The sequence below is a fragment of the Salvia hispanica genome, chromosome 1 (assembly GCF_029641045.1).
Source record: "Salvia hispanica isolate PSC_SH4W2 chromosome 1, Shi_PSC_v1, whole genome shotgun sequence".
NCBI lineage: Eukaryota > Viridiplantae > Streptophyta > Magnoliopsida > Lamiales > Lamiaceae > Salvia > Salvia hispanica.
Genome location: NC_142692.1, coordinates 3302328 through 3328843, shown reverse-complemented (window position 1 = coordinate 3328843; position 26516 = coordinate 3302328). Strand labels below are relative to the sequence as shown.

At 38.3% G+C, this 26516-nt stretch overlaps 4 protein-coding genes and 1 pseudogene across 4 annotated transcripts; 4 read left to right on the top strand and 1 right to left on the bottom strand.

The window, feature by feature from the left end:
- The first annotated feature begins 340 nt into the window (after positions 1–340).
- Positions 341–4653, top strand: LOC125222406 (splicing factor Cactin-like). Its single transcript, XM_089062670.1, has 11 exons — positions 341–651; positions 722–822; positions 1102–1192; positions 1539–1673; positions 1761–1901; positions 2134–2229; positions 2320–2604; positions 2688–2960; positions 3694–3843; positions 3925–4191; positions 4324–4653. The coding sequence occupies exons 1-11, from the start codon at positions 469–471 to the stop codon at positions 4441–4443; spliced, it is 1842 nt and encodes a 613-aa protein (XP_088918796.1). The 5' UTR covers positions 341–468; the 3' UTR covers positions 4444–4653.
- Positions 4654–11370: 6717 nt separating this feature from the next.
- On the bottom strand, positions 11371–13054 carry LOC148933106 (uncharacterized; annotated as a pseudogene).
- Positions 13055–13075: 21 nt separating this feature from the next.
- LOC148933105 (F-box protein At5g03100-like) lies at positions 13076–15013 on the top strand. Its single transcript, XM_089062537.1, has 3 exons — positions 13076–14084; positions 14219–14362; positions 14434–15013. Exons 1-3 carry the CDS (start codon positions 13191–13193, stop codon positions 14950–14952), a joined length of 1557 nt encoding a protein of 518 aa, XP_088918663.1. The 5' UTR covers positions 13076–13190; the 3' UTR covers positions 14953–15013.
- A 4667-nt stretch (positions 15014–19680) lies between these two features.
- Positions 19681–21812, top strand: LOC125224579 (uncharacterized). The gene is made up of 2 exons (XM_089062518.1): positions 19681–20841; positions 21357–21812. Exon 1 carries the CDS (start codon positions 19681–19683, stop codon positions 20821–20823), a length of 1143 nt encoding a protein of 380 aa, XP_088918644.1. The 3' UTR covers positions 20824–20841; positions 21357–21812.
- Positions 21813–24999: 3187 nt separating this feature from the next.
- Positions 25000–26243, top strand: LOC125221433 (putative F-box/FBD/LRR-repeat protein At5g25850). Its single transcript, XM_048123553.2, has 3 exons — positions 25000–25500; positions 25546–25689; positions 25923–26243. The coding sequence occupies exons 1-3, from the start codon at positions 25000–25002 to the stop codon at positions 26241–26243; spliced, it is 966 nt and encodes a 321-aa protein (XP_047979510.2).
- Positions 26244–26516: the final 273 nt, after the last annotated feature.

The window sequence follows — 26516 nt, the reverse complement described above, 5'->3', positions numbered from 1 at the left end:
ATTTTGACTTTAATTGGACTAGACTAAAGTTGACTAATGATAAGTTTTTAACACTGTAAAAAAATTAGCTAATTATTGAAATTTAGGCACAGTCGGGACTCCAAAAGTGGGATGGGGGAATGAATAATTTTTATTTATTTTTTATTTTTAAAAAACAAAAGGAGAATAATACTTCATCTGTATATGTTATGGAAAGTTTTTATTTAAAAAACAAAGAAATATTTATATTTTAAAAAAATCAGAAAGAGAGGAAGAGTATCATGGAAAGTTTCATAAAATAAAAGAAAGAGTTACTATATGATTTTTGGTAAGTCCATTCGATTATGGACATTACTGATTCGGAAAGGAAATTGATGGGTCTATAAATAGTAGAACTCCATAAATTAATTCCCTCGAAAATCAATTTGCTTCCATCCCACACAACGGTTTATTCTCTATTCTCTCTGAAAACCCTTAACAGAATTCAACATGCTGCGTCTTCACGACGATTTCTGGTTGGAATCACCTTCCGATTCCTACCGACGGAGTGGTAAACGGCGCCGATGTTCCGATTCCGACTCCGATGAGCCATCTAAGCGAAAGAGCAGTAAAAAGCGGAAGATTACCGATGGTGAGATTAATGAGTATCTCGTCATTAAGGCTCTTAAGAAGGTACGTTTCTCCCTAATTTTGATTTTAAGTTGTATGTAATCTATTGTATTCTGATTTCTTGGGTACGCAGGATCTGAAAGTTGCGAAGAAATTGAAGTTGCAGAGCAAACACGTCTCTGGTTATTCCAATGATTCAAATCCTTTTGGTGATTTAACAAATTTGAATGAAAAGTGAGTCCCGAGCTTTATTATTAATTTCATAGATTCGCTTAGTTGAAGCTTCTTCTAGTATGGATACCTTAAACGCTTTAGTATGGAAGTAACTGCAACAAGTTTAACTCGCTTAACTCATCAAAAATTGAGGTTCAATGTTATATTGCCATATAGTCTGGTACACTGTTATAATTTACAGCCTGAAATTTTATATGATCTTGTCGTATTAGCACTTTAGATGGCTATATTGGTTTAAAAGTTTTCCTGAATTTTAATTTTAAATTATTTTAATTTCAGATTTGTGTGGAGAAAGAAGATTGAGAAGGATGTGTCTCAGGGTGTGCAGTTCTCTTTTAAATCAGAGAAGAAGAGGCAGCAGGAAATAAAGGTAGATTGTTACGTTCACACAATATGTTTTGAAACATCGTACAATGTCTTCTGGCTGTAATTTCTAGTATAATAATAGAATCACAGAATTATCATATGTTTGACTACTCTCTTAGCTTTTGAAAAGCTTAATGAACTAGAATAAGAGGAATCAGGCCAACTGGCAACAAGTTGTATACGTCCCACAATTCCATTTTATTGCATTTTATTGCAGTCTTGAAACTTTTGTATTTTGATACTAGATACTTTATAGAGTTTTCTTTTAGTCTATGCATGTGTTCTCTTATTCTTATACTACTTTACATCCATGAAAGAGTTGCATTTTAATCTGTGCTCTTCTTTTGTAGGCTGAGATTGAAAAAGTTAAAAAGAGAAGAGAAGAAAGGGCTATTGAGAAAGCCCAACGTGAGGAAGAGATGGCTTTACTGGCGAGGGAGCGTGCACGAGCTGAATTCCAAGACTGGGAGAAGAAAGAAGAAGAGGTAAATCATTAAATTCCATTCCAGTTATTTCCTTATGTTCTTTATCAAAATTTTACCCGATTCTGATTCATAATATTTTACTTGCAGTTTTGTTTTGATCAAAGCAAAATCAGATCAGAGATTCGATCACGTGAAGGTCGTATGAAGCCAATTGACATTCTTGCTAGACATCTATATCATTCTGATGATTTGGAGATAGATATAAATGAACTACTCATGGTCTTCAAGGTAAAGAGTAGTAGTAAATATATATATATAGTTTTTGTTCCTAAGTCATTCTTCTGATGTTCTATAAAGCTAACTCTCACTTTCTATCTATACATAGTTTTTGTTCTTAAGTCATTCTTCTGATGTTCTTTAAAGTTTGCCTACACTTTTTCCTTACACTTTCAAAATTCAAAGGGAAGATAGTCTATACTTTTTCTTGGCAGTTACGATGTTCTGACAGAATTTTTTTTAGGGTTTGACCATTAAAGAAATGGAAGAGCTTCACAATGACATAAAGATGCACGTTGATTTAGACAGAGCCACGCCTGCACATATAGGATATTGGGAGGTACTATACTTTTCTATCTATTTTTTCTGCTTTCAAATATTGTGAATGTGAAGTCAGGAATTTTCACACCCTTACGTAAATGGATAACAGGCACTTTCGGTAGTTTCTGAATGGGAACTAGCTGAAGCCTGGAAAAAAGATGCATTAGATCGGGCAAGAGTGCGTGGAGAGCAATTACCTCCAGAGATAATCGGTGAAGAACGAGGTTTGCACGTGAGCATTGAAGCTGATGTTAAAAGTCTGTTGCAGGGCCAAACCTATAGTGAACTAGAAGCCATGCAATCCCAGATTGAATCGCAAATGAGATCTGGGACTGCGAAAGTGGTTGAATTCTGGGAAACTATCCTTAATCGGCTCTGTTTTTACAAAGCAAAGGTGATTTTTTAATCCTGGGATTCCATGTATTTGGGAATCATGTAAAACTTCAGTTAGCCTTGACATCTTACTGTGAACTACAGGCTTATTTGAAGGAATTCCATATCAGCATGCGCAGCAGGCATTTGGAACGTCTAGAGACCCAATCTGAAAATAAAGAACCGGCTCAAGAACTTGATGGGGAGAAGTCTGATCAAGATTGGGTGTTAATTGATTATGCGGGTTCTACAGCCTCTCCAGCACCTGTAATGGAAGAAGAAGAACTAGCCGCCGGATCATTTTCACCACAACTATTGCTTCATGATGTAGATGAAGAAGAAAATGCAATTGACCCCGAAGTAGACAAAGCTATTTTGGTAAGTTGGCTTTAGTTTGTGTTTATTTATGCTTGGATGACTTTTAAAGAAGTGTGAAAAATAGTCCTTTGTATTTGGCCATTTCTTTTTGCTGTGTCTTTTATTTTCCTTCATGATGGGGAGAGGATATTGAGAGGGGATGTCTGGGAGGGAACCTTGGAGCTTATGTTTACCAATCCTCTCCCTTGCTTGCTCTATCCCTCTCTGTCCCCCTCAATGCTTGGATCCATTCAAACTTTGAGGGCCTCTTCCTTCCTTGTTACTGATCAACAATGTCTGTTGTGTTTCTGTTAAGTTATCACCTAAGATTTTATCAAATTCTTATAGTTTAATTAAAATTGCCCCCACATATTATAATTGTGGGACATATCTTAGATTTTTTTTCTCATCAATACTGACCCATCGATTAATTTGTTGACTCAAGTTCCCTAGCTTGTGAGGGGATTCATAGCAGGATTTTATCTTGTTTGGGGCTTTAGTATTTTTTGCTGAGAGTTTGGTGGGTTCTTTGATATGGGATTTTAAAGCTCCATCTCCCCTCAGTGTTTTTATTTTCATTCTTATTTTAAATTTCTCTGACTTATTTTTGTAGCTAAAGTACTTTGTGAGTTTCACTTGTTATTATTTTAGTTGGGATTTCTGATCATGCCCGGGTGTGATAATTAGTTAAACATTCACGGGCTATGGCTTGTACTTACATATAAGCTGAACATGTTTGCTTTTTTTCACACAGGGGAGGAAACGTATTGCTGTAAAAGAAGACCGCCACATCCAAGGAATTTCTTCAAGACAGAATACGCCAGAGGACGACTTTGAGAGAAGTGCCATGAAAACCATGGGGGAAATTGAAGAAGGTCATTCCGAAATCAATATTGATTCTCAGGTAAGCTTCAGTTAACCGTACTTAAATTTTCTTTAGAAATTTTGGTATTTCAAGAATTTCGTCTGATGCTTGTGGTTATAGGTGTGCTGGTGGCATGATAAATATCGTCCGAAAAAGCCAAAGTACTTTAACCGTGTACACACCGGCTATGAATGGAATAAATATAACCAAGCACATTATGATCATGACAATCCTCCTCCTAAAAAAGTCCTAGGATATAAATTTAATATCTTCTACCCGGACTTGGTGGATAAAGAAAAGGTGCCGACGTACACTATTGAGAGTGATGGTGATAATGTAGAGACCTGCATCATCAGGTTCCATGCTGGGCCACCTTATGAAGATGTTGTAAGTTATCTGCAGTCTCTATCTTTTAAAGTTTTTATATGCAAATTTGGTTATCCATCAAGACCAATCTGAAAATAAAAAAAAAGCGACTTCCTGCAAAGATCCACTGACCCTTGTTCTTGATGTGTTTAGGCATTTCGCGTTGTCAATCAAGAATGGGAATATTCGCGTAAAAAGGGATTCAAATGCACATTTGAACGAGGTATCCTGCAAATCTTCTTCAACTTCAGAAGGTACTGTTATCGTAGGTGATCTTCTCCAAAAAAAACATTATTGGTTCCTTTGTGACTAAATCATTGTAATGGGCGTTAGTCTGTAAAGAAAATTTTGAGTTGCAAGTATTGTGATATTAAGTTGGAAAAATTTGGAGCTGCTGATGATATTGTAATAATGTGATCGAACCCTCCTATTTGTAAGAGGGAAACTAGTGAATTTTTTATATTTAATGGAGTATTCTTTAAATGGTGGACGTTTATATTTAGAAACAAATAATATTCAAAACCTTTTATTTTTTTTAATAGATCGAATATATTGGCTATGCTGATATATACAAAATGTGAATAGTTAAATAAATCAAATATTCAAATTTTATTATTGCATATCATTTGCAATCGTCGAAGCGTATGAAGGTATTCGTTAGTTGAAAACAATACAAGAAAATCTGAAAAATGATGCTAATAATCGTTATAAATCCCAACTAACATAAACTTTTAATGAGCTGTTATAATAATTCATCGGTTCCACTTAAGAAGTTTACTTTGGACCAGGTTGTATTGTGTGAGATGTATTGAAGATTTTTTTATTTATGGGAATCTCATTGGATGACTTTTAGGGCATCCACAATGGATGCCCTAGTGGAAGCTCTAGTGAGAGCCCTAGTGGTTGCCACGTCAGCATGCTCTATCTTTTTGCAATGGTGGAGCCCTAGTGCATGCCCTATCTCTTATCCACTTTTCATTTCAATTTTAAATCATTATTTTTTTTAATTTGTTTTTAATTACTATAAATTATCAAAATATATTATTTCAAACACCACAAATGCAAAAAAAAAAAAAAAACTACATTACTTAATAGAAAAGTGGAACTACATCATACTTAGATTAAAAAAAAAAACTACATTAAAACTAAAATACTAAAAAAAAGAAAAAACCAAACTAGCCATCTAAATTCAACCTCTGCGCCAAATTCTTGATCATATTCTTAGTCCTCTGTCGGGCTTTCGGATCGGTTTCTTCACGAAGGCTGTTTTGGGCGTCAAGTATAAACCTATACTCAACCACCTCGCGATAACCTCCGAACTCCTCGATCGCCCTGTCCATGAGCTGAACAGATGGAGCAGGCGCAGCCTGCGGGGGGGCCGCTGATCCAGACGCGCCCGCCTTCGCCTTCCCTTTGGCCTGGGCTTTGGCAGCCTTGGTACCAATGGGACGTCTAAAAGTAGACGTAGGCGTGCCGGAACTCCCTTCCGGCTCAGCGTTCAGATCCACAGGAGATGGGCCGCTGCTCGTGTAATCGCCAGCGGCGGTGTTCTTCATCCGCTTCGGAGCCGAGGATCCAACCGGTATCCCTCCGTTGAACTTCCCCTTGTCCTTCAAGATCAGCCAAACATTGTACAACTTGAACTGCCCGAACTGCTGTTGGTACTCGGACAACGACTTGTTGAGGACATCCTCCATGCTCTCACCGCTAGCTCTTCTGTCCCTGTTCCTGTTGTAGATATAGCAGAAGTTGTTGACGTGGAGCTTGATCCGATCCCAACACTTGCGCAGCTGAACCTTGGTCCGCTTGAACGCCCACTTCGGTTTCACCTCGTTGTAGCGTTCCTCAATGCGATCCCACATCCTGGCCGAAGTCTGGTTGTTGGAGGCTATCGAATCCTCCGATACATCGACCCAACACTGAGCCACCTTCAGGTACTCATTCAACTCGTAGTCAGTACGCCCTGTTGCGTACTCCTCGTTCGGCTCATCGTCTGGGAGTGGGACTGGGACCGATGACGCCTTTTCTTTCCGCGCCATCTTCTTCTTCCCTTTCTTCGGCGGCGGCCGCACAGGGGCAGGAGGTTGCCCACAACTAGGCTCCATATCCTCAACCCGATACTCCTCGGTGCCAAAGAACGGATCGAACTCAGAGTCGGAGACGAAAGTGGATCCCACAGATCCAGGCGTCTCAACCCGGTAGTCTTCGTGGCCGGGCCACCGGGCGCCGCGGCCGCCGCTTCCTCCTCCAAACATCGGCATATCGTCGTCGACATTATTCGGACTCGGGTATTGACTCGGATCCATTGTTGGAAGTGTGGATATTGAGAGAATATAGAAGAGAAAGTGAAAGGTTTGGTGTGTGAAAAGTGAAGAAAATGGAGTATTTATAGTGGTTTAAATTAGGGTTAAATAATTAAAAAAAAAAAAGGCTCGGGCTCGGGCTCGGGCGCGGCTCTGCAATGGGCGCCCGAGCTCACGCCCGATCGGTCGGGCTCGGGATCGGGCGCGACCGAACTATCGGTCGCGCTCGGGCGCGACCGACTGCTGCAATGGATGACCGACCGCGCCCGAGCCCGATCTCGGCCGATCGGGCGCCCGATCGGGCATCCATTGTGGATGCTCTTAAAAATGACGGGCATGTTTGGTTGCTAGGATTCTGTCAGGAAAAGTTATCTGATTCCTTAAATTTTAATTTATTAAAAATTTTATATTATTATTCTTTTTTATAAATAAAATAATAATAAGTATATTTTTAGTTTGGTTTTTAAATCAAATATAAAATATAAAATCTTGATATTTTTTGAACACATGAAAGTAAAGTTACTAGGAATCGTATTTGCGGGATTCGTTTTCCTATGAATCATTTTACCTGCCAACTTTACTTTCCGCCAATATAAAATTTAAAGTACAGAATCAAGCATGTTGTCCAAAAAACTGAGTAATTAATTTATTGTTTGGAAATCACTCCTCTCTTTTCTCCACCACAAGAGTATTTATATACAGTTTAGCCGTCTAGCGCGAGCAATCTTTAAAGAATCGGAGCAATAAATAAATTGGTGAAATTTTTTGGTTTATAATTTAATAAAGTGTTATTAAAAATGATGTTAATGTCAATTATATTTATGGTAGTCATTACATTACCTAAATTACTTAACATTTACATAATTGATTCGTCCTTATTATTCTTCACATATACTTCAAAAATTTGTTTACCATATTATAAATGAATTTATTTATGGGATTAATGCCTCTTTTAGTTCATTAATTTATTCTCCATTTGCTTACATAATTTTTTTGTTTGTGCATTTTCTCATAGAGTGGGATGCTTTATACCGCAAACAGCTCTTAGATGCTAATTAATTAATCCTAGCTACTGGATCTAGGAGACGTATGCCAAAGATCAATTTTCGGACTTTAGCGTGATTTTATTCTCACTCTGAAATCTCGTAAAATCAGCACACGGTCGCGACATCTGTATGACAGCTTGTTGTAATGCCAGAGGTAAGAGTAGGGAGTGATCGTCAGTGTAGAGACACGAACGAGGTGAATCGAAAAACACTAGAAAGTGGGAAAGCTTAAGAGCATCCGCAACGCTGCCTCGTTGCGGCCTCGGTCTCGTCTCGACGAGACGAGACGGCATCGAGACAGCGTTGCGGCTCCCGTCTCGTCTCGACGAGACGAGATGTCTCGACGCCCGACACGTCCCGGCGAGGCAAGCCTCGAGCTGGCGAGACACGCGCCCGGCGCCACGTGGCGTGCGCGGGCTGCTGGCGTGACGCCCATTCGCCGACCCGCGAGTGGGCGTCGGATTTATGACGTCATAATTCAATTTTTTTTTTTAAATCAGATTTTTCAAAAAAAAATAAAATAAAATAAAAAACGGTAATATGACCGTTGAACGGTCATATTTTTAATTTTTTTTTTTTTTATATTCTATATATACTCTTCTCCATTCTCCATTTTACACACAAACACACATCTATTCTCTCATCTTTCTTTCTTTCCTCTCCAATCACTTCTATAAAATCATTCCTTTATTTTTTTTTCCTCCCAAATTTAATCAATTATGGATCCATTTGAGCAAATGCGTCGAATAATGGAAGAATCGCTAGAAGAAGATCGACATAGGGATGAGGAAGCCGCCGCGCCTCCTAGGCGACGCCGGACATACATCCACCGTAACCGGGAGGAAGCCGCCGCAAGGTTGGAACTTGATTACTTCAGTCCGAACCCGGTGTGGGGAGATATCTACTTCCGTCGCCGTTTCCGTATGTCACGCCCGCTATTTTTGCATATCGCGAATACATTGGCGGCACGGGAAGAGTTCTTCAGAGAAGGGTTCGACGCTGTTGGCCGTCCTAGCCACACGACGCTCCAGAAATGTACTGCGGCGATCCGTCAGCTTGCTACTGGACAAACGGCGGATGCGTTCGACGAATACCTGCACGTCGGAGAATCCACTTGGCGACTTTGTTTGTTGAACTTCTGCAAAAGGCGTCCGGGCAGCCTTCACCGCCGAATTTCTGAAGAAGCCAACCACCGCAGATTGTCAGTTTCTGCTCCGTCTTCACGAACAAGTGCACGGATTCCCCGGGATGCTCGGGAGTGTCGATTGCATGCATTGGCAATGGAAGAATTGCCCTGTGGCGTTGATGGGGTCATACACTAGCGGCCACAAAGGCACCCACCCCACCGTTATACTCGAGGCCGTTGCCGACTATCGGCTATGGATTTGGCATGCGTATTTCGGGGTCCCCGGCTCGAACAACGACATCAACGTGCTCAACAACTCCGACCTCTTCGCTGAAGTTCTGAATGGTAAAGCGCCGGCCATCAACTTCGTCGCTAACAATCGCCAGTATAAAATGGGGTACTATCTTGCCGACGGCATCTATCCGAAGTGGCCAACCTTCGTGAAGACGTTCAACAGGCCTACGGACGAAAAGCAGTCTCTTTTTGCGCAGAAGCAAGAGTCTGCTCGCAAGGATGTGGAGAGAGCGTTCGGGGTTCTCCAAGCTCGATGGAACATTATCAAAGCCCCGGCTCGACAGTGGTTTATGGAGAATATGGTCGACATCATGTATACGTGCATAATCTTGCACAACATGATTGTCGCCGACGAAGGACCTGAGGCGGGAAATTGGTTCGACCTTGAAACCCCGGGAAGCTCAACCGCAAGTAGTCCGCCTCGAACGGGAGTGCATCCGTCTTTGCAAGAGCGGTTGTCTATTCGGGCAAGGACACGTGATTCTACCGCCCACGCCCAACTCCAGGAGGATCTAATGGAGCACATTTGGGCAAAATTTGGCAACCGTTAGATGATCGTCACTAGAGAACTCCTTCTTCTGCTTCTTTGCCTCCATTTTTTTTATTTTGAGTTTAAGTGTGCAATTTGTAATTTCTAGTTTTTTAATTATGTCTTTTTTATTTTTTTAGGTATTTAAATTGTAATTTTATTTTATTTATAATGAAGTGTGTTTTTTATTAATTGAATTTGTTGGAATTAAAAATAAAAAATGAAATTGAATGAATAGTTAAGAGATGGTTAAGAGATGGAGGGATGCAGGTGTTGTCTCTTAGTTAAGAGATGAACTGAAAAGTACAGTGGGGCTCATGAATAGTGAAGAGATGAGACGGTTAAGAGACGGATAAGAGATAGCGTTGCGGATGCCCTAACATATTTGAGGCTGCAACCGTCCCATAGCTAGCGACTATAATTTTACATTTAATCCCCTACTTAAACACTCACATCTCTATGCAAACTCATCTTCACTTCCCTCACTCAAACACACATCCAAAAACATGGAAAAACCTTCTTTCCAACTCCAAATCATAGCCATTTGTTAAGGGATAATTTCCCTTAACATGATTATGGCATAGCACTTGCGATTGGTGGAGAGATAAAAATAAAAGTCATTTGCGGGAGCTTGGTCGTCGATCAAACCAGAAAATTGTATCTCTTGACTGTATCTCTCTGGGATGATCTAGAGAATGCGAGGCAGCACCTTTGTCATAGGAATGTGTAAGTTTAAAAAATGTGTGTGTTTTTGGACTCTGTTTACTTTCTTGGTTGATGTTGCAACTATGTTTGTGTGTGTGATATAAATTATGTGAGGCTAATGTGAGTTGAAGTAACTTTTATATGTATATACAGTGGCGAACGCAGGAATTTTATTCTGGGGGGTCCAATTTACTATTAACAATTGTTGAATATTTTTCGATATTTGCTAGTAGTCATGGCATGGGTTTAGTAAGTTGTGAGATACATTGATGACTAATGAGTGTTAAATAATAAAGGTATGGTGTCCCACTAAATGTAAAACATTTGTTTTGCAGTAGGTTTTATTTGGTGTTGTTTTATAAGTTATTTTAAAAAATTATAAAATAAGAGAGAAAAATATAGAGATGATATTGTTTTTGTTTTAATAGGGAGTAATAAATAAGGCTAAAACATTTGTTTTTTGATATGAGATTTTTATTTGGTGTTAATAAAGTAGGAAAAAGAAAAATATAGAGATAATGTTTTTATTTTAATGGGTAAAACAAACAAACAAATGAAGTTGTGTATGTTAATAATATTAAAAAGCTTGTGTATTTGGAAAAATGGAAAATTTTAAACAAGTGCTTTGTGGATGAAGTATAAAAATGTGCTAAATTTGTACATGAGGAGGATTGAAACTCGGGTCTCCATGAAGGGTGTCCAAAGGATCAGCCACTGAGCTGATGGATGTATTCATTTGTAATGTGAAACTAATATATATATATATATATATATATATAGAGTACAATTCCGAATGTTGGGGGTTCCATTGTACCCCATGTCCCCATGTAGGTCCGCCAATGTGTATATATAATGTTTATCTTTGACATTCTTGGCAAATACTAGTAATATTCAATTCCATGCATATTGAAGACAAAAATATCAGTTCATTGTGAGGTTAAATATATACAATACAAAATGAGACAAAATGCATTTTATGTGACAGTGGTGTTTGATTTGATGGATTAGATATAATTCACTTGGATGGTTAAAACTAATGATTTGTAGCATCAATCTTGGTTAATTTATGTTTTTTGACTTTTTCCATGTGACAAAATTAATCTTGGATAATCTGGAGGCGTCAAGAACATGGTCAAGAGACAAGAATTCTAGAATTGGATGAATTCTTAACCAAATATTTTCAAGACATAAACTAAATCAACTTAGTACAACTGTTGTCCGATTCCATGAGCTTACATACAAGAAAATTGAGAAACCAACGCCTGACATATTAGGATCCCTCAAACTCTCCGAACACCTCCATGGAAAGGGCGGTGAGTCGCACATTGAAGGGCTCCCGGTGCTCCACACCTTCTCCACGGACAAACTACTCTAGAACACGAGCACGGCATTGCCAAGAATTGGACCAAACAACCAGTTATGGACATCCCAAAACACCTCAACCGCCAAAGCATCAACAAAGTTGGTGTGATTCTCGTGAGACTTCCACTGCAGATGCTTCACTTGCATAACAGTTTTCACATCAACGCGGATCAAGAGGGACGGATCATCGCTGCAGCTAGCGCCACACTCGATTTTGAGGGAGTGTGCCTTTGAGCCATACACCCCTTTCCCATTAATGTGCTCCTTTCTTGAAATGAATATGGCACTAGAAAGTGAAGAAATTGCTTCGGTTTTCTGATTGCCTCTCCCCTCATATCCCCAAGGCAAATTAAAAAAACATAAATTTTGGTCTTGGTTTGTCCTACAATTCTATTACTTGTTATGTAAAAATTATGAATTTTAACATATTTCTCAAATTTCCCAACGAGTATTTACTAATATGAATTATATCTAATGTGGCATCTGCAAAATTTTACACTGACACAATTTTTCTCAATACACTTATCATGTATTTTAACCATGTCATCAGTTTAAAATACATACGCATGCGACAAATCAACATCTTATAAATAAAAAGTCAAAATACTTTATCATGATTTTATTATAAAAAAATTAAAATTCATAGTTTTATAGGGAGTATTATATTGCTAACTCATAACTTAATTGCTGCTAACTACAACTAAATAATAGCCATTACATATTGAAATTAAGGGCTTAGATCATCAATCCCTAAATGTCAATACGATCAACGAAAAACGTCAATAAGGCCATAGGATTAATTCCAAAAAATATCAATAGGGGTATTAATGTCAATTAACTACATGTTTAGTTATAACTAACTTTAAAAGAAATTCCATAAAATATCAATAGGGGTATTAACGTCAATTAACTATATGTTTAGTTATAACTAACTTTTAAAAGAAATTCCAAAACTTTAAATTCATATAACATATATAAAATTAAAGATAATTTCATAAGTATTCCAACGATATCCTACATGCATATGTTCCGACGTCAAAATTTGAAAAAAAATTCAAAATTTTTTAATTTTTTCGTACAACAGAAATGTCAACATACTATATAAAATATGTCAATATAATACATGTAGAATGTCAATATAAGCAATGGGTTAACATTCGTAAAGCATTGTGTTGACATTTTCAAAGCATTGTGTTGATATTTTCGAAACACTATATTGACATTTTCATCCAAAACCCTAATTTGGATTTTTTTTTTATCTTTTTTTATTTTATTAATAAACACTATGACCTTAAATTAGTTATAGTTAGCAATTAAATGATGAGTTAGCAATTGTCACTCCCATTTACAACTGATTACTAAAATTATAAGATAGACCGGAAATAGACTAAAATTCACAATTTGTCCTTTTCACATTTTAACCTAAAAACACAAATTTAACAATTGATAAAATATCTATCACTATTAAATCACTATACGTAAACTCTTCATCTTCTTCCTCGGTCTTCTGCACTTCCATTCTACTAAAACCAACTTCCAATTATCACCTTTTTTTTGACGTCGTTTAGTCTTCGTGTCAATTTCATTATATAATCTTCTTGTTGATAGCTGCTTTTTCCCCACCACCATTCGTCCATTCCTGTTCTTCAGCAACAATGGACGACGATCGCCTCAGTGATTTGCCCGACTCTCTAATCCTCTCGATCCTCTCCTTTTTACCGATCACAGATCTCCTCACCACATCCCTTCTCTCCAAACGCTGGAAACATCTCTGGACCACCGTCTCCTCCCTCCATCTCCACCACTCCCCCACAGCCGATTTCGACAAATTCCTAACCTTCGTCAATCGCGCTTTCGCACATTTAACAGCTCCCAAATTCCTCAAATTCACCATAGATATCCATTTCAACTCCTACACGTCTGATTCTATCGATTCAATCCTGCTCTTCGCTATCGATCGCAAAGTGGAAGAGCTCCATTTGAAAGCCTACACCCGAATTTTGCCCAGTTGTTTCCGTGAGGCATTCCAGATGACCGATCTCTTCTACGCTCCTCATCCCCGCCTCTATTCATGCTCTTCCCTCACAAAATTAACTCTAATCTACGTCGAATTGAGCATTGGCGAGGGCGTGAGGTGGGATCGCCTCACGAGTTTAACCATTGAAGAGGCGTATTCATTGCCTCAACACGCCATGGACATGATTATCTCCGGCGCTCCGCTGCTGGAGGTGTTGAATTTGCGTGTTAGGGAGAGCGCTGAGGATTTGAATATTCGATCTGCGAGTTTGAAGAGGCTGAAGATCGTCATGTGCGGGTTGGGATCGGAAAACGACGCAGCAGCACTGAGGGTTTTGGCTCCTAACCTTGAGAGTTTGGAAATTTCTGGGATTTCGTACACCAAGTGTTTGTTTGAAGTCCCTTCTTTGACTAATGCAGTTGTTTGTTTTGATGGGTTGGATTACTTCACGTTGCTTGAGGAGATGTTGAGACAGATTTTCCTAAGCATCTGCCATGTTGAAAAGCTCTCGTTAACGGATTCGTGTGCCAAGGTTCGGTTTCTTGTTTGACTCAAATGTTATGTTGTTTCTCAATGTATTTTTTTATGATTCAATTTAAATGGGAAGTTTTTGTTCTCATTTGGTTCACATTTAGTTGTTGCTAATTAGTATGTGACCAATTTCAGGTTCTTCTGGGGATGAAGAAAGAAAGCTTTGTATTGTTTTCAAATGTCACATTTCTGAAACTCTATCCTCCTAAAGCCGATGGAATGCTTGATGTTGTCGACGCGTTTCCTGAGCTTATGATATTAATTGTTGAACATAATGAGGTACTGTACTGTTTTGTTTCTTTGTTTAGGGTAAATGCGCGGTTAAAATGAGACCTAGCATGTTTCTATAGTTCGAAATAACTTACCTCTCGACGCTCGTTATTATCTTGGATTTTGCTGATTTTGATGTAAATGACTTGCAACTAATGGAAGCGGAGTTCTTGATGCATAAGCAGCTCTTAAAGCATGATTACGAGTATGCAACTCGAACGGTTCTTACTAATTTTTTCATAACGATTATCCCCGATACAAATACAATCATTCAACAGATGCAGCTCAATTCTCTATTCCAAGATGAAGAACCCTACGTGGTCGAGGGTGATGCATGTAGCTCACTCGCGCCTAGAACGATTTCTCCCTGCCTCTCTCTGCTCCGACTTAAGATGATCGAGATCACTTGGAACGTGCGTGATGCCTCCATTATTCGAGTTGTTGAAGTATTGTTGAGAAATGCTCACATGCTCGAGAAGATGGTACTGGGACTGAGAATGTATGGAGCAAAACAAGAAGCGTTCACTTTGGCTCAAAAAAAGGTGCTAAGTATAGCAAGATCTTCTCCTGTTGCAGATGTGATTATTCGAAAATGCTGATTAGTTTTTGCAGCCAAGGATTCCACTCAAATTGAATCTTTACTTTCTTTATTAGACTGTGTTTTGCTCCTCTATGTTTGTGAAGATTAACTTACTATGTTTGACTATGTTTGACTATATATGTCTATGGTATTAAGAGGGCCATTTTATTTATTTTAGTTAGTGTAGTTAATTAGTGCAAGTTTTTGGCATATGAAAACAGTTAAGCAGACAGTAATTACTAATAAGTAGAATTTTGAGGTGCTTAAGATTTTTCCTACTAATATATTCATATTTTTACCATAGATATATTTAGTGTATACTATACATAGTCTAGTGCATTTAATACACTAAATATGAATGTATTTTCTCTTTCTAATTTTGTTCTCTCTTTATTTTCTTACTTTGTTTTCTCTCCTACTTTATTTTGTATCCATTTTATACACTAAACATATTTTTTATAATCTCATTGGTGAAAAAAATGAATCAATTAACAAAGAACCAATTATATCACTATATTTTTTGAATAGATCTTGTTCTTGGATTTGATTGATATATGATAATAATTATATGTTGGTTGTTGAAAGGACTTCTAGGTTTTAACGTGTTGTGGAGAGAATAAATAATACTACTAGTACCTCCTAAAATTCTTAAATATCTTTGCCTAATAAACTAAATTATCTCTTATAAACAAACTAACTCATTTCCCCCTGTGAAAAAAGATAATCTTGTTTTGTTTCCAAATGTCACGTTTCTGAAACTCTATTGCGTTGAAGGCAATGAAGTGCTTGGTGTTGTCGACATGTTTCCCGAGCTGATGAAATTAATTGTTGAACGTAAAGAGGTACAACGAGAGGTAAGTTAATTCGAACAATAGAAGCATGCTAGGTCGAAATCAGCAATCCAAGTAGTGTAGCTCAAAGGAAGATTCTGAGTATAGGATGTGATTATACTAAATGTTGATTAGTTAAGTCTCTTTTGATTCAAGATATGACTGTAATTAGATGTTTTCGAACCAAATTTGTATACTCAAATTCGTTCTTTGCTTTCTTTGTTTGACTTGCACTATGTTTGAGAACATTTCTTTGTTGATTTTTAAGTCGTGAACTTGTTATCTTCGTATGTTTGTTACATGCTTGCATGGAAAAAGTACATCGGTTATTTATTAGTGATGAAATCAAATTATGAAATGGTAAGTGCAAAAGGTTGGGTTAATTTGTGCATATTATTTCATTCCATTTACTAGTTCAATTACAATCTTTTATCTAGTTTAATTTTGATACTCTCAACTATCATCTAAATAGTGTTGGAATATTATTAAATAAACTTGATTTTGTAATAGTAAATATCTAAATGTTATACAACTGGGGAGTGATCATTTGCTAACTACTTCCTCCGTCCAACAATAGGAGTCCCCTTTTTCCGTTTTGGGACGTCCGAGAATAGGAGTCTCGGTTCTACTTACCATATTTGGACAATCTAATTACCTTACTTATACTTAAATTTCAAAACTGCCATTAAAAAACCCCCAAATTGATTCCCTAATTTCCACCCCAACCCCCAATCTGTACAAGCATTCGCGAATCTCTCTCTCTCACTCTCGCGAAACGTCTCCACCACCGCCTCCACCACGCTGCTTCCACCGCGCCGCCGCCATCACCTCCTTATCGTCTGTCGCCTGCACCACGCTGCCTCTACCACGCCGCCTCCACCGTCTCCTTATCGCCCACCGCCTTCACCGCGCCGCCTCCACCACCCCATATCAAACCCTAATCGGCCGTCTCCTTCTCTCTCTGAAATGGAATACAGTCCAAAACATTGTCCCTTATCTCTCTCTCAGCGAACCCTAATCCCCTTCCTCTTCTTGAAATTAATTGTTGTGTTGAGTTTAATTAGGGTTTTTCGACTGGTTGTGTGCCTGATTTGGACTAAGGTTCAAAACATTGTTGTATTGGAGTATTAATTTCATAAAATGTTGTTCTTGAAAAATTTGTTCTTGTGGCCACTCAACAGTTTTTGATCTTTGATTTAAGTTCGGTGCTAGATTTGATTCATTAATCTTGTCTTTTGAAATCGATTCACATCGGATTTGAATTAAAGCGTGGATTTTGCGTGTATTGACTTGAAGCTGGTTCTGTTATTGGTGTTTAAATCTTGGTGTATTGATTTTTGCAGTGTATTAAATCTTGAGCTGGTTATTGTTTTTGGTGTATTGATTTTGCAGTGGATAAAAAAAAGCTAAAATCAGAAAATTATTGCATTATAAAAGATGAATTTATAAATTAAACATTTTAAGTGGACCCAAAATTCATTTATCCCACGTCATTTATTATACACTCCACCACTTTCTTAAAATCCGCGCCCTTTAGAAATAGGACTGCTATTGTTGGACGGAGGGAGTAATTAGCAATTCCAAACTAAGACTAAATCTTAGCCATTAGATTAGAAGATCTAGTGGTTAAAATAATGTCACATGAATTATATTTTTAATTAAGAAAAATAATAAATAAATTAGAGGGTATTAATGTCAATTCTCTCTCATTAAAATCATCTTAAAACTTTAAATTTACGTAACTCTCTCAATTTAAATTATTTTTTTGCAAAAAATATATCAAATTAAAGATAATTTTATAAGGATTCCAACGAGATCTCAATTGCATATGTTCCGACGACGTTCGGATGGTGAAATTTGATATTTTTTATTTTAGTTTTCGTAAATATTGATAACCAGATTTTTATCAACAAATACATCAAAAAATCTTAATAAAACCATGTAAAAATCTCAATAAATATGTGTTGATATTTTCTTGTACTAGTGTTGATATTCTTATGTCATATTGTTGATATTTGTAATAAACTATGTTGATATAAAAAAAATCACGAAAATTATCATATGATAATATAATGACGATATTACCTTTTTGTTGATATTTTGTCTACTATTTATTGAGATTCGTAAGATTTAATCTCATCCACTCATTTTAAAATTTAAGGGTGTAGATTTGGTCTTGATTTTGAATTAGGGTGCTATAAGTATTAGAATATGACCCTTATACAAGTATTTAGATATTTATATAGAATTGTCTAGAATATGCATGGAAAAATATCTAGACATTTTTGTAGAGATATTTAGATATTTAGGTAGAAATATCTAGATATTTTTGGGAGAATAGTCTACATGCTAGATATGATATAAGAAATATCTAGATTTTTATCTATAAAAATCTAGATATTTATAATATAAAATTATCAAATAGATAATTCTAAAATATGAAGAGAATCCCTATAAATAGAGGGGAGTTGTAACAAGTGGTAGAAGTTGAAGAAGTTGAGATCTTGAGAATTAGAGAAATTAAAGAGTGTCTTACTTTCCCAACTTCACAAACATCTCCTAAATCATTTCCCACATATTCCACTCATTCTCCTCTCAAATATTTCCTCCAAACTAAATTACTCTTCCAACATATATCTAAAATATTTCCAACAAATAGTACTACTAACACACTTAATATAACAGATATAGTCTCAAATTTAACATCCCACAAACCATTTTTACAAAATTCAGTATACATAAATATTTAAACGATGATCTTTATTTATCAGTAAGTCAGTTATTCTTGAATATCTTTATTTATCAGTAACCTATTTTTTTTTAATATAGATATATGTTAGTATCTCCTTCATAAACATGAAAATAATACTAGTTCAAATAAATGAATAAAGGGTTCAAGAGTAACATTACCAGGTGGTGAGGCCATGCGACGCGATTTCCTACTGCTTCTCCGATTGTGGATAAGTTTGAAAACGGCCTAATCAAATCTTCATCCCACTCTATGGGAACAGAAATTTGAACTCCATACCAGTTTGATCCGAGTTGTCTTCCTGCAACGCATTCATCCGGATCTACAGTTTCAAGACAGCCTTTGGCCACAATTTTCTTTGGATCGAACAAACTCTTCAAGCACACATAATCTCCAACCTAAGGTTTTTTACATAGATTATGACGAAGATCCAACAGAAGGGTGAAATTAGGATAAAGAAAATGCCATTATACACCTGAAGTTTGTATCCTACGATATTTGAGTTGGAAGATTGATTAGGTAATATAGGTGTGCGTGTAGGAGGAGCATCATTTTGGTTTTGCTCTGGCTGCATTTTTTCCGTTTGCAATCTTTCGATTACTTTTGAAAACTGATCCATCCGTTCCTCCATTCGCCTCATTGCTGCTTGGCTTTCCGAGAGCATGCACCGCGACTTGGAGTGTTTCCCTTTGCACCGAATCCGAAACTTAATTGGATTGCTTAAGTTGGTCAAAATTGTTATTATAATTGCTGACAGTTAAATACTAATGGAATTGTTAACGGAGGACCAATTGTGATCCGATTTGAAATGTATCAGACCAAAAAATTCAAAAGACAAAGTTTAGGACCAAAATCATAAGATGAGCATATGTTCACGACCAATTTTACCTTTGTTGGAAATAAATCAAGGAAGATTGGAAGAAATCTCGGGATTGATTGAAGATTGATTCTAGTGAATAATTTTCCTAATTTGTGGCTTGGGTAAATCTTTCCTTGTGTAGATAATTTGTAGCCTATTTAGGCATGTAAAGCCCTCATAAACGATAACCCAATTGAATATATACAAACGACATTATTCAACATGGTATCAGAGCTAAGGCTCAGAAAATATTCATCATAGCCATACACCTTATCTCGGCCAGAAGGCGACAACCACCGAACCTGCAAGATGGCAGGAGATGAAGATGTTAAACCCGAAGGAGACAACCACAAAACCGACGATACCAGAATCAAAACGAGCAAAAATGTTACAATTGCATTCAAGCTCAGTGGAAAGAACTACCCCCTGTGGGCTCGGCTAATGAAAGTAGCCATTGAAAGCAGAAGGGTGCTGAGACACATTACTGGAGTGTCGGCGCCCCCAGAACCGACGGACAAAGAGTACATCGAATGGGAGGAGATCGATCTGGTCGTGTTCTCCTGGATTGTGGACAATATCGAGATCGATATTGTTGGAGATTTCGCGCATCACCAAAGAGCAAAAGCCATTTGGGAAAGCTTGGCCGGGACCTATGAAAGCACATCTGATCCATATCTCATATATGAATTAGATGAAAAAATCAGCCAGACCGTCCAAGGAGACATGGATCTGGAGACCTACTGGAGGACCCTGCATGGAGTGTGGGTCGAGATCGATCGGTGCCAAGAGAAGCCAATCGACTGTTGCGGTAAAGGAGTATGCCAATATCGGAGACACACCAACACACTAAGGCTTCACAAGTTCTTGAAGGGACTAAATCCCCAATTTGAAGGAATCAGACGGGATATTCTGAAAGAAAGTCCGGTGCCCTCAGTCGACGTCGCATACGGGTGGGTGAAGCGGGAAACCACACGGCTCAAGATTATGCCACTGGCGAACTCCAACTCAACCGGCGCAACGAACGGGGATCCATCATCGGGCGGAGTAGGTTTCGGATTCGGAGCCCGAAACACACAATTCCCACCTCAATCGGCGCCACCACGATTTGGACAGCAGCCACCACGCCCCGCCGCCGCCAACATCTGCCGCAGAAATAAACCAGACAAATCCAAGTTGTGGTGCTCTCACTGTGGGATGAACAAACACACTCGGGAGAATTGCTTCCGGTTGGTCAGTTTTCCGGAGTGGTGGGATGAGAACCAGAAGGCGAAGGCCAAATTGGCCATCGGAGTTGAAGAAGGCAGTGGTGGAAATCACCACACACCGACTGGAGCCGACAACCGCGAGGGAGCCAACGCTAGGGGAAGGAACGGAGATGCCGACGTCTCAAACGGCGACGGTGGCAGACGAGGTGAGGAGATCAGAGAAGCTGCTTTCGCAAGGATGGCGTGAGATCCGTTGAGAATGAAGGTAATGGGCTAGGAATTAATAAACCTAGCCCATCTTATGATTCAACCCCTTTTAGTTTATGTGAATTGCAAAATATACCCCATCCTGATAATATGTCTCTATCTGCCCCCCTATGTATTAATAATTCTGAATTTCAACCCCAGACTTTAGGAGATTCGATTATTACCCCTAATAGATTGGAAATATTGAGAGAATTACCTATTGCTTGTAATGTACAATATGAACCTAGTAGGAAGGAGAAATGGTGGATTTTTTATTGTGGGGCAACTGATACCATGATTCACGATAAAAATGATTTTGTGAATTTTAGTGGGTCTAAGAAAAGTCAAATTCAGACTGCAGATGGGGAGTTAACCTCAGTGGAAGGAAGTGGAACAATTGAAATTTCACCAACTTTAAAGTTGTCAAATTGCCTATATGTTCCGAAATTATCACATAAGTTGATGTCCATTAGTCATGTGACGAAGGAATTAAATTGTACGTTGCTGATGCATCCAAATTTTTGTGTATTACAGGATATCAGGACGAGGAGGATAATTGGATGTGGCACTGAGCGTCAAGGCCTCTACTATGTTGACGAGATGGCTCACCAAGGAAGTACCGCGATGCTAGCTCACGGATCTGCATCTCGAGAAGCTTGGTTGTGGCATCGACGATATGGTCACCCGTGACCTGGTTATTTTAAATTGCTTTTTCCCAAGTTTTCTCATCTTAAGAACATTGATTGTGAGTCTTGTGTTTTCGTGAAAAGCCACGGACAGTCATTTAAATCTACTGAAACCCCTGGGTTAAAACTCTTTTTTCTTTGATTCATGCTGATGTGTGCTGCCGTGCGCCTATTACTAGTGATCATGGTTTTAAGTATTTTTTAATTTTTGTGGATGATTTCTCTAGAATGACTTGGATATATTTCTTGAAAAATAAATCTGAAGTTTATGAAAAATTTGTCATCCTTTCTAATTTGATTCAAACACAGTTTCAAACCACTATTCAAACACTTAGATCGGATAATGGAAGAGAATTAAGGAGATGTCAGAGTTTTTCAAAAAAAGGGGCTTAATACATCAAACATCTTGTGCTTATACCCCCGAACAAAACGGAGTGGCAGAGAGGAAAAACGAAATTATTTTGGAGGTTACCCGAGCTTTGTTTTTTGACTCCAAAGTCCCCAAATTTTTGTGGCCTGAGGCAATTGCTACTTCTGTGTATTTGATCAATCGTCTTCCTACAAAAATCTTGAACATGAAAACACCTCTTCAGACTCTATCTATGCAAGCCAAGGTACCCGAACCACTTACCTTACCCCTAAAAATCTTTGGGTGTCCCGTATATGTCCATGTATCTAAAAATGAAAGAAACAAATTTTCCGCATGAGCTTTAAAATGTGTTTTTTTGGGATATGGGATACATCAGAAAGGTTATAGGTGCTTTGATCCCTCTTCTAGAAAAATTATAACCACGATGAATTGTAATTTCTTAGAGTGTGAATACTATTGTACCAGCCTTAGTGGTCAGGGGGAGAGTAGTAGTTGTTCATCTGGACCCCCTAAGTTGGTTTATGCCACTGCCAAACTACTTGAACGTGGAACCAACAGAGAAAGCTAGTACTGCCGCCGAGCCCGTCTTGTCTCATGCAGAGCCTCCTCAACCGCCTCCGTCTAACAATCCTCCTCCAGTGATATCTAAGGTAATACCTGGCACTGGATCAGATTGTACAATTATTCCTAATGACTCTTCGACAGACACTGTGGAGAATGCAGCTGTAGATGGAGACACAGTGCAATACATACTTCCCTTATGAACTACAAGAGGGATCCCACCCAAGAGGTACAGTCCAGAACGGGTCTCTAAGAGAAGCAGATACTCAGTGGCGAATCTTGCTAAGGCTAACCTGACCGAGATGGCAAGGGCATTTACTGTTGCCCTATATGAAGAAGAAATTCCCAGAACTGCTGAAGAAGCTATGAAAATTAAGCATTGGAGGGATGCAATGGTAGTTGAAATGAAGGCACTGTTGAAAAATAAGACTTGGGAGAAATGCACGAGACCTGAGGGATCCAGACTAGTAGGATGTTGTTGGGTATTCACGATCAAAAGAAGACCAAATGGGTCCATTGAACGCTACAAGGCGAGGTTAGTGGCAAAGGAGTACACTCAGACGTATGAAGTTGATTATGCAGAAACCTTCTCACCAGTGGCCAAGATGAGCACCATTCGAGTCCTTTTTTCGATTGCTGCAAATAAGGAGTGGCCACTACATCAATTTGATGTGACGAACGCCTTCCTGCATGGGGAACTAACAAAGCCAATCTACATGGACACCCCTCCTGGCTTTGGTGGAGAATTTAAAGGGCATGAAGTGTGTAAGCTCAAGAAGACTCTCTATGGCTTAAAGCAATCTCCTAGAGCATGGTTCGGGAGATTTACTAAGGTAATGAAAAAGTATGGGTACAGACAAAGCAACTCAGATCATACCCTATTCCTCAAGAAGAGGGAAGGAAAGATTACTTGTTTGATCATTTACGTAGATGATATGATTCTGACTGGAGATGATGAGGAGGAGATAATTCTGTTGAAGAAGAACTTATTCACTGAGTTTGAAATGAAAGACTTGGTACTTCTCAGGTATTTTCTGGGAATTGTAGTATTGCGATCCAAGAAGGGAATATTCATAAACCATAGGAAGTATGTCTTGGATCTTCTAGCTGAAACAGGAATGTTGGATTGTAAGCCTGCTGAGACGCCGATAATGCAGAATCATGGCCTGCAACTGATCGAGGGAGCAAAGCTCACGAACCAGACTAGATACCAGCGTCTCGTGGGTAAGCTGATATATCTTTCCCACACTAGGCCTGATATTGCCTATGCAGTTGGAGTAGTTAGTCAGTTTATGCACAAGCCTCAGACTAATCACTGGGAAGCAGTATTGAGAATTGTGCGATACTTGAAGGGAACCCCGGGATATGGAATTCTATTTGAAAATCATGGTCATATGGAAATATTGGGGTTTACAGATGCTGACTGGACTGGGAATCCAAATGATCGAAAATCTATAGCTGGGTATCTTACATTTGTTGGAGAGAATCTGGTGACTTGGCGGAGCAAGAAGCAGAAAGTGGTGGCACTATCTAGTACCGAGGCAGAATTTTGGGGAATCAAGAGTGGTTTGACTGAATCCTGTGAAAGCTTATGACAGAATTGGGACTGATGTCACAACACTCGTGCAAACTCTTTTGTGACAACAAGGCAGCTATCAGCATATTTGAGAACTCAGTACAGCATGATCGGACGAAGCATGTCGAGGTGGATCGACATTTTATTAAGGAGAATATAGAGGCGAAAATTGTGGATCTTCCTTTTGTTAGATCAGAGGACTAGTTGGCAGATATCCTCACTAAAGCAGTTGATTCAAGGAGCTTCCATAACGTATTGGACAAGTTAAAAATGAGTGATCCCATTGTTTAACTTAAGAGGGAGTGTTGGAAATAAATCAAGGAAGATTGGAAGAAATCTCAGGTTTGATTGAAGATTGATTCTAGTGAATAATTTTCTTGATTTGTAGCTAGGGTAAATCTTTCTTCGTGTAGATAATTTGTACCCTATTTAGGCATGTAAAGCCCTCATAAACTATAACCCAGTTGAATATATACAAATGGCATTATTCAACAATCTTTACTCTTCTAAGAATCATAACATATTCTATCAATTTGTCCTACAAGTCTTGATTAAGATTGAAAATTCTAATGTGACATGTGCGAATTCTACAAAGATATTGTTTTTCTCAACACACTTATCAGCTATCACATATTCCATCCATGTCATCAATTTAAAACATATATATATGTATATGTGCATACGCCATATCACCATCTTACAAATAAAAAGTCAAAATATTTCGTCATGAATTTTTTATAAAATGTTTTACAGCTGATTATTAAAAGCACAAATTTAACAATTGATAAAATATCCATCACTATTGAATCACTATACGAAAACTCTTCATCTTCTTCATTGGACTTCGGCACTTCCATTCTACTAAACCGACGTATATATCACCTTTTTGGACGTCGTTTAGTCTTCATGTCCCTGTACAGTATCTCATTATATCTTCCTGTTAATAGCTGCTTTTCATCTTCTCAATTCCAAAAATCAGCATCAATGGACGACGATCGCCTCAGTGATTTGCCCGACTCTCTAATCCTCTCCATTCTCTCCTTTTTACCGATGATAGATGCTGCTAGCACAAGCTTTCTCTCCAGATGGTGGAAACATCTCTGGACCACTATCCCCTCCCTCCATCTCCGCCACTCCACCAACGCCGATTTCCACAAATTCCAAACCTTCGTGCATTGGGCTTTTGCACGTTGGAGAGCTCCCAAAATTCTCAAATTCACCCTACATATCGATTTCTTACCTCACATGTCTGCTGATATTGATTCATGCCTGCTCTTCGCTATCGCAAACCAAGTGGAAGAGCTGCATTTGGAAGCCAACCCCCCTTCATACCCTCTTCGCTCGCGTGAAAGAATCAATCTCTACTACATTGCTCATCGCCGCCTATACTCATGCTCTTCCATCACAAAATTAACTCATCTGCCATCTTCAAAAGCTCTCTTTAACTTATTCATGCATCCAGGTTTGGTTGCTCATTATGATTCAGTATAAATGACAAGTTTCTGTTTTAAAATTAGTTCCCTATATCAGGCTCTATTGGAGATGAAGAAGGATAATTTTGTATCGTTTCCGAATGTCACATTTTTGAAACTCTACCCTACTAAAGCCGATGGACTGCTTGATGTCGTCGACATGTTTCCTGAGCTGATGATGTTAGTTGTCGAATGTAAAGCGGTATACATCTTGTTTCTTCACCTCTGAATTTTTTTTTTCATTTATGATGTTGTTTGTGTCCTCGACTATTCATGGAGATCTAATTCTACGTTAGATATGTTTTGGACAACTGATGTCGACATAAATGCGATCAATACATTCTATAACATGCTTTCTAGTATACAAGTCCAACAGCTCGTACGAAATCTTTCATAAGGACTATCTATCCGATATTGATACAATTCAATTAACAGAGGTACATCAGTTTTTTGTACCAAGATGAAGAACCCTACGTGGTTGAGGTTAGTGCATGTAGCTCATTGGTGCCTAAAACAAGCTCTCTCGGCCTCTCCCTACTCCGACTTAAGATAATCGAGATCACTTGGAACGCGCATGATGCCTCCATTGTTCCAGTAGTGGAAGTATTATTGAGAAATGCGTGTGTGCTCGAGAAGATGCTACTTCGGATAAGAGTGTTTTTAGCAAATCCAAAGGCGTTCATTTTGGCTCGAGAGAAGGTGCTGAGTGTAGCAAGCTCTTCCCCTTATGCAGATGTGATTGTACAAAAATGTTGATCAGTTAGCAAGATCTTTACTTTTTCTATTTGACTATGTGATTCCATGTTTGTCAACATTTCTCTTTTGAGTATGAATTTCAGCTTGCTATTATCTCTTTCTTACTTATTCGAGTTTATGCATATATACCATGTTTGTGGTAGTATTACCAATTTATTTCTATTGATTAGTGCAGTTAATTCGTGCAAATTTTTGGCAAGATGGATAATAATAAACAGAAGTAGAGTTTTGAGGTGCTTAAATTTTTTTCTAATTGATATGCTAAGATCTGTT

What these genes read in the sequence shown, in the direction of transcription:
- LOC125222406 (XM_089062670.1), top strand. Translation starts at nt 469, where the DNA reads ATGCTGCGTCTTCACGACGATTTCTGGTTGGAATCACCTTCCGATTCC. An exon ending in AAGTAGACAAAGCTATTTTG is followed by an intron (nt 2,961 to 3,693) that starts GTAAGTTGGCTT and finishes TTTTTCACACAG; the next exon opens with GGGAGGAAACGTATTGCTGT. An exon ending in AAATCAATATTGATTCTCAG is followed by an intron (nt 3,844 to 3,924) that starts GTAAGCTTCAGT and finishes TTGTGGTTATAG; the next exon opens with GTGTGCTGGTGGCATGATAA.
- LOC148933105 (XM_089062537.1), top strand. Translation starts at nt 13,191, where the DNA reads ATGGACGACGATCGCCTCAGTGATTTGCCCGACTCTCTAATCCTCTCG. An exon ending in TAACGGATTCGTGTGCCAAG is followed by an intron (nt 14,085 to 14,218) that starts GTTCGGTTTCTT and finishes GACCAATTTCAG; the next exon opens with GTTCTTCTGGGGATGAAGAA. An exon ending in TAATTGTTGAACATAATGAG is followed by an intron (nt 14,363 to 14,433) that starts GTACTGTACTGT and finishes ATGTTTCTATAG; the next exon opens with TTCGAAATAACTTACCTCTC.
- LOC125224579 (XM_089062518.1), top strand. Translation starts at nt 19,681, where the DNA reads ATGGCAGGAGATGAAGATGTTAAACCCGAAGGAGACAACCACAAAACC.
- LOC125221433 (XM_048123553.2), top strand. Translation starts at nt 25,000, where the DNA reads ATGGACGACGATCGCCTCAGTGATTTGCCCGACTCTCTAATCCTCTCC. An exon ending in TGGTTGCTCATTATGATTCA is followed by an intron (nt 25,501 to 25,545) that starts GTATAAATGACA and finishes TCCCTATATCAG; the next exon opens with GCTCTATTGGAGATGAAGAA. An exon ending in TAGTTGTCGAATGTAAAGCG is followed by an intron (nt 25,690 to 25,922) that starts GTATACATCTTG and finishes TTCAATTAACAG; the next exon opens with AGGTACATCAGTTTTTTGTA.